Below are 7,955 nucleotides of genomic sequence, written 5' to 3'. Positions count from 1 at the left end.
ACCATCAGACGGCATCTGCAGGATAAGGGTTTCAAAAACAAAAATCGAATTCAAAGACCTCGTCTCCTTCAACGCCACAAAACTTCCTGTTTAGACTTTGCCAAGGAGCATCAAACATGGGACAATGAAAGGTGGAAAAAAATGCTCTGATGTAAAAATGTAACCTTGACAGTCCATATGGTTTCCAACGTTACTGGCATGAGAAGGAGATCCCATCTGACATGTTTTCTCCCCGGCACAGTGGAGGGGGGTCCGTCATGATCTGGGGTGCTTTTTCATTCAGTGGAACATTGGAGCTTCAGATGGTGCAGGGTCGTCAAACGGTGGTTGATGTTGCAGTGGGGATCCGTCATGACTGAGGGCCCTTGTGTGGTTTTTCAACAGGACAACGCTGCAGTTCACAATGCTCACTTGACCAAAGGACTTCTTCAGGGAGAATATCATCACTCTTTTGTACCATCCCGCATGTTCACCTGATTTTAATTTCATAGAGAACATTTGGGGATGGATGGCAAGCGAAGTTTAGAAAAAGTTTCAGACAGTTGATGTCCTTCGCAAAGCCATTTTCGCCATGTGCTGCAGGCCGGATGAAATTGCAAATTAATAAAAATATATAATGTAGCAAAATAAGGTAATCTTTCTGTATTATACATTTCTGTAGTTCTACAGCCTCCCCAAACCACAACCACAATAATGATTGTATAAAGCAGGTGTGAGGATTAGTTTTTTTTTAATGTTACAGCACTACACTGGATTGTGCGACCCTAATATAGCTAATGTTGTGATCTGCTTGTGTAAATGAATTTGGGCCCCTCCGATCCAGTAAAAAAAAAAAAAAATTAAATAATGAGATAATTTCTGATCCTGCAAACCAACACCCAGACCTGTTCTTTATTTCTTTATCCATCCATCTATTCTCTATGCCACTTATCCTCACAAGGGCCGTGGATATTCTGGAGCCTATCCCAGCTGTCTTTTGGGCAGGAAGCGGGGTACACAGAGATGCCCAAGCGAAGATTCAATCTTCAGTCTCCCCGATCTCCATGCTGTGGCCTACATGCTAACCACTCGGCCACCATATTTCTTTATTTCTACAAAATATATCTGTGAGGCAATTAAAAAAAGGAGCCACAGGCCGCAAATGGTGCCCTTTTTGCACCCTTGGGCATTCGAAGCAAAATGTACATTGTATGAATGCTGCTGTTCTCCAGGCAGCTGCAGGAATCTGCTGCATAAAGTCCCTTTAAAGAAATTTATATAGAAACACAAAAATAAAGATATATATACATGTTTGTCATGGCTGCAAAGGAGGTTATCAAAGTTATAAACCACAATATACAATATTTAATTGTGTCTAAATGCTACTTTTGACGCTATTAATAAGTCATGATCACATTATTTGGCTCTAAAAGTCTATTCTATCTGTTAAAACATATTTTCACAAGCTAAAGTAAAACACAAGTGAAACTTTACTTTTCTTCAGAAACTGGAGTGCTGCCATGAGCACCGGGTTTCCCCTAACTCTGTGAGCATTTCATGTTGGACACCCTTGAACTCCCTTTCCTGTTTTCCTGCCTGAGCATGTCACACTGAAGCACGCCATTCTGTCTGCACAGGTGATCATACAAGCGGGAAACGGTAACGATCGAACATGTTGTTTTGTGTGTATGTTTGTGTGTGTGCAGGGTCTATATATACGTGTAAAAAGCGTTCTGGGATGGGGGGGCTGAAACATGATATGGTGGGAATAACACAAAGCTCAAAAAGTGTCACATGATCTGAAACACAGAGTTGATTTATTTGGATTCAGAAAGAATCTGTTGCATGTGGTTTGGAGGAGAGTATGTTTTGCTTCTTAGCTCTCTATGTGCTCAGACACAACACATGGAAACATTTTTCGAGAGGCCACGGGTCTGTGTGAGTGAAGGGAGAAAAAAAAGCTTGAGACGTTTTATTTCTTTCCCCTCTTTTCATTGCGATTAAATAGCATACATGTGTGCGCCATATGTAGAAATAGCTCCATTATGAATATATGCGATGCACTCTGGCTGGTAGAGAGCAATTATTAGATATGTTGAGAGTTAAAAATAATTCCAAATGGGCTTTTCACTGTGAAAGTATAGCAGAGATGTATCAATAAACACGTTATTTACAGCCTCGGTTTCAGCATGTAATAAATAGACTCCCACTCAAATGAGACAGTTGCATGTCTGTTCTATTGTCTGCCATAAATATGCTGGAAGGGTTGGTTAAATATTGATAACACCAATTTTCTGCCTACCCCACACACCTCTCTCCATCACCATCACATACCAAACCCCTCCCTCTTTCCCTCTGTCTATCTCGCTGTTATTTCACCCTCACAGTAACCTTGCTTATGCATATTGCATATGTAAATAAAGCAACCCGCCACTGAAGTAATTGTGTGCATCCTCTACAGAGCTGCATGTTTCAGCTCTATGTTAAAGAGGCAAAACGCTGGAATCTTTGTTTAGCGGGCATGATTGTCTTTAAGGACTTATTCGACTAAAAGCTATCCATTATGAAGTGTGTAAAAAAATCATTAGATCAGGGATCCTCAGTTCCATGTGTCCAAGGGCAAGATGGTAAATAATAATAGAAAAATGGAGCTGGGCAGGGAGAAATGTTCAGGCGCAATGATAAAAAAAATAAAAAATATAAAAGTAAGTTTTGATGACCCTATTGAGTGCTAATATGTGAGACGATACTCATGGATAAAGGGTCCGTATTAATTTAGTGTTTTTAATGTTGTTCCGGTCATAGTTTTACACAAAACATAATAAATAAAAAATTAGATTGCTATGTTAGTTGTATGTTTTACTGATTTCCGGTAGCAAGCACGCTACTAATGCAAGCGCTGTCAAATTGACACAAGCCCCAAAATAGCCCCCGAGCGTCATTATGCTAATTATGTCTTGTCCTCAAAACACTATTTGGAATATGATATGATGATAATATCTGATAGTATCACCATCTAAATAATTTTTTTTTGGCACACGACTTGGTCCTCCCCCTCTTCACCCTTCTATTGGCTTGACATTTACATTCTCCTCCGATTTAGCATTGGCAATAAAAAAAAAGGTTTTAGAATGCAGCTCCAGAACCCACCTTGTCTCTCTTTAATTGCCATTGTTTAAGCCCTAAGTATGCCTCACACACTTATTAAGTACATTTAATATATAAAAGGTATATCGGGTAATCACCACTAACAAATGATAATATGAGATGATGAGATAACGCAAATATGGTGCATTCAAAGACTGTTAAACAAAGTTCCAAATCTCAACACTTGATGAAAAAGCATCAGTTAAGCATAAAGACATAAACATATAAAAATTGCAGTGTTACATGTATGATGTATGCTATTAAGGGAATTATCTCGGTTTTGTAAATTATTATCAACTTACAGTGAGTGAGATGTGTTTTCTCTGGGAAATAAGGGAAAGAAAATCCGACACAACAAAAACATATATTTGTGAAAGTAAACATAGAAGAGAAGTGAAAATTTGAAGTATTAACCTGATACTGATACTGCCTTTGGTATCGATAGTATCACATTTGGATCAGTCCGCCCACCCCGATACAGTGCTGTGCCATACATTTGTATCAATCTGCTCAGTGCATTTTAAATGAGAGTCTTGAGGTAGACCACACACACACACACACACACACACACGCCAGGCTCAAGTTCAGACTATTATCAGAGCATGATAACCATAATAGCGGCTGTCCTCCTCATTCACCTATTTGGCAGCAAATCAAAGTAATATCCAGGTGTTCAGTATGATGTCAGCCATCTGCGTATGCACACAAACAGATGCGGGATGACAGATAATCTCTCTACTAAGAGCTTTTACCTCATACCTTTTAGTGTTGGGACAATTTTTCTATTATGAGAGGCCGTCCTAATGACGTCATTGACAGCTCCTGACAACACATTTATGATTTACTTTATGATTTGCTAAGTGTATGCTTTAAGTTACCTACAATCAAACTTCTACTTTACCAGGTACATATGCATAGTGTAATAACACCCACTTCAAAAACTATACCAAAAACAGTACTAATACTCCAGTAATTAATATACAATTAGACACACTTCACAGCATGATGTGCAGTTGTGCAATATCTCAAATACAATGTGATATTACAATAAACAATGTGCAATAATGCAAATGTTAATGTTGAATTATTAAATCTTAACCCATCCAGAACTGTTCTCAGTTGGATTTAAATCAGGGGAATGCGCAGGACGGTCCAAGACAGTGACGTTGTTCCTCTGGAAGAAATCCTTTGTCAAGCGGACATTGTGAACTGCAGCACCCTGAAAAACCCAGTCATTACGAGGCTGGCCCCTGCAACATCTTCACATAAGCCAGTTGCCGTTTGACACCCCTGCACAACATAAAACTTCATTGTTCCATTGAAGGAAAAAGCACCCCAGATCATGATGTTACCCCCTCCGCTGTCCCATGTGGAAAACATCTCAGGTGGGATCTCCTTTCCATGCCAGTAATGTTGGAAACCATCAGACCATCAAGGGTACATTTTTTCTCATCATAGAAAAAACATTTCTTCCACTTTTCATTGTCCCATGTTTGGTGCCCCGTGTAAATTAAATGGGCATCTTTTTTTAGATGCCATTTTATGGTTATTGGACTGCACTCGACACCAGTAACAACCTTAAATTGGGCCAAGGACCGTACCGTCTTGATGAATATCTAATCGGATCCTCAGGGTCTGTGAAATGTTTTCGGGGTCTACTACTTCCTCTGCCCAACCTCAGCAGCAATGGCATGCTGCGAGAGGACATCCTTATGCAGTTCAGTAATCTGACTGCGTTCAAAGAGAGAAAGCTTTTTTTGCCTTTGCTATTAAGAGACGATGACAGTGTGGATACCTGACAAAAGAAGACATTGAATCCACATTTTTTTAAAATATTTTGGTTTTTACAGGCTGTGGTTTTAAACTTTTTCATTAGTTGATGTTTGAAATAAATTGCATACTTTTTTTCCTCGCCCCCATTTTTTGTAAACTTAAAACCTCTGTAAAATCCAACAGTGCAAAATGTAAATTCTTCCAATTTTTCAACTAGTTTTAAATTTCTGATCATGAGTGTATGTAAATTTCACTTATAGACACATGCTGCAAAAATGGTGTGTTCAAGGACCACAGAAAAAAGTATAAAAACTCACTGCTTTTACTAAAAAAACATTAGTGAAGCATAAAGAAAAACCGAAAGTTGTGTTTTTTTGGTTAGCATATGAGAAAACCCACGCATGCCTGGGGAGAACATGCCAAGTCTGAGATGTCCAAGCGGAGATTCGAACACAGGTCTTCCCGATCTCCTGACTCTATGGCCTACATGGTAACCACTTGACCAACGTGCAGCCCAAATTGTCTACATATGTATGTGACCGGTCGAAAGTTAGCCTGCTCGAGCTCAACTATGACCCTGAACAGGTTAAGCGGTAGAACACGGATTGATGGATGGATGGATGGATGGAAGGAAGTAAAACAAAATGTTAAGACACTTCTTCATGCAGAGCGACGTACTACCATATTCACACTCACAATCTGTATGGTATGGATATGCACTAATGCTGGTTGTCAGCACGAGGGGGACGCACACTAACAAGCGACCTAAGCAGTTGAGGGTTCAGTACCTTGCTCAAGGGCACCTCTGCAGTTTTTCTAAGCTGGCACCTCTCCAGAAAGCAATTACGCGGTCCATAATGGGAGTGATTTGAAACAGCAGCCCTCTATTCTACCATACCTCTGCACTGTATTCTACCTTCTCCTGCTCGATGCTGAGTGCTACAACTCTTTCTCGCTGTATTGGTTGTATTATTCCTTTATATTTTACTAAATATTTCTACTGTATTATATAAACCACACACACACACACAATTCTCGGAAGGTAAAATAAATGGTAGAGCAGTACAAGGACCGTGTCAATTACTTTCAATCATTTTACTGATGGAGACAAGATAATTTAATAGTATGATTAATTGTGGCTTACGGTGCAGTATAGCAACACTGCATCATACTGAGGGGTAGTTTTTCTTTATCGCTTGCACTCCAACCATAATAAACAGTTTCAAATTGATACCTCCGAAAGTAGCAATTACATCTGTTATTATTAGCTTAGTAGATATCATTTGGATCTCATTAGAATGTGAAATTATACCAAAGTGACACTATAACACCACTAACGGATAACTAACTATGCTTTTAATGCCCCCCCCCCATTATACTATACTAATGCTGTATTACATGAGAGTATACCATACTATACTGTGTTATTATATACAATATTGTTGCTGCTGTGTATTCTAGTGATATGTTGCTGCTCTATGAGGTGCCTTCTCAGTGTGCAGTATATGAGTTGTGGTCTTATCGATTCTGTGCTATTCTATCCCATTCAATGGCCAGTGAAGTTAGGTGCACTGCTATTTAAAAAGCCCGGAACACATTTAGTGAAATGCAGCATGGCATCTCGCTTCTATGTGCATTCTGAATGAGGCAAGTAGTGATATTTGCGTATAACAGAAGCACCGCCTCCCTCCCATTGGACAATGTCTGCGTGAGGGCGTGGCAAGGAAATATGAGAGTTGCAAACCCATGCCCTGACCGAGTAGACATGGAGCGCCATGTACATGGTCTGCTCGAACCAAACACAAATCTCTCATAGAGACGCTTTTATTTCTTGTGCTAAAAGGCAAGCCGTTTGAGAGACCGGAAGACAAGTGTGGCCCGGTTGAGGATGGAGTGTGCTTTTGACGCACAGAATCTGATCTCCATTTCTTTGAGGAAAATCCAGAGCTCCAGGACGCAGAGAGGAGGCATCAAGCTTCACAAGAACTTGCTGGTAACGTACGTGCTGAGAAACGCCAGGCAGTTTTATATGAGCAAGAACTTGTCGCCAACGCCAAGGACGCACCAGTATGAGGATGTTACCACAGCCAGAGAGACCCACGAATACCTCGAACTGACCGGGAGCTTTACGGAGTTGGCCAATGACTTCTACTGCAACTTTAGCGGGGTGGAATCGGACACTTGGCACTGCGGAGCACACCAGCCTGCAGAGGTGGCGCACCAAGACGCTTCCCCGTGCGTAATGGTTCCTCCAAGTGACTCGGACCTCATGGTTTCGGAAACCTTTTGGACTTGTGCGGACAAGCCTGCGTGGGAGTTGCATATCCCGAGCACTCAAACCAACCACAAAACTGTCCTGGACTTGGACACGCATGTGGTGACCACTGTCACCAATGGATACTTCCACTCAGACTGTTGCGCGCAGCCGAAACAGTCTCAAGGCGCGCAGTGCTATGCTAAAAAGAGACGCATGGACACAAGTTATCACATTGTTGACCCAGAGTTCTACTTGTCTGACTTTGTGCCAGTGCCGTGGAAACGAATGAGGACTGATGATGATGCACACTCAGAGTCAGAGCAGCTGGATTCCACGAACATCTCCAACCTGATCTCGGTTCTGGGTTCGGGTGGACTATCTGAGTTTGTGAATTGGCAGCACGCAGACTTGGAGCAGATATTTGCCTCTCAAACTCTGTGTTTAAAACATACATTGTTATCAGGCAGCGGCTGGACGCGAGCGATCGAAGCGTTTTGATTTGTGTGATTGTTTCCTTTGTACCATTTTATTTCAAAATAAACCATGACACCACCTCTGCTCTGTTACTGAAACACGTGACAAACACATACACAATGATTGTATATTATACTCAAAACATACGCTGCTTATTTTTTGTGGATTCCATGTTAGTTTTTAAGAGTCCTTGGGTTGTGTTTACCGGTGAGATCATATTTTTTGCAGAGATGTTGGACGAGCGCCATCATGTGGGCAGTGGAGAGATGTGCAATGCTCACTCCGCACACTGGTGCGCAGTTATTTTTGAACATATAGCATTTAT

General features: G+C 41.0%; 1 protein-coding gene across 1 annotated transcript; it reads left to right on the top strand.

The window, feature by feature from the left end:
- Window positions 1-6,638: 6,638 nt before the first annotated feature.
- Window positions 6,639-7,710, top strand: LOC131128306 (immediate early response gene 5-like protein). Its single transcript, XM_058071020.2, has one exon. The coding sequence runs from the start codon at window positions 6,788-6,790 to the stop codon at window positions 7,652-7,654; it is 867 nt and encodes a 288-aa protein (XP_057927003.2). The 5' UTR covers window positions 6,639-6,787; the 3' UTR covers window positions 7,655-7,710.
- The last annotated feature ends 245 nt before the right edge of the window (window positions 7,711-7,955 follow it).

Source organism: Doryrhamphus excisus, linkage group LG3 (assembly GCF_037039965.1).
Source record: "Doryrhamphus excisus strain RoL-2023G ecotype Guam linkage group LG3, RoL_Dexc_Guam_v1.1, whole genome shotgun sequence".
In the NCBI taxonomy this organism is placed as follows: domain Eukaryota; kingdom Metazoa; phylum Chordata; class Actinopteri; order Syngnathiformes; family Syngnathidae; genus Doryrhamphus; species Doryrhamphus excisus.
The sequence above is the reverse complement of the archived record's forward strand: the minus strand, read 5'-3'. Positions and strand labels throughout refer to the sequence as shown.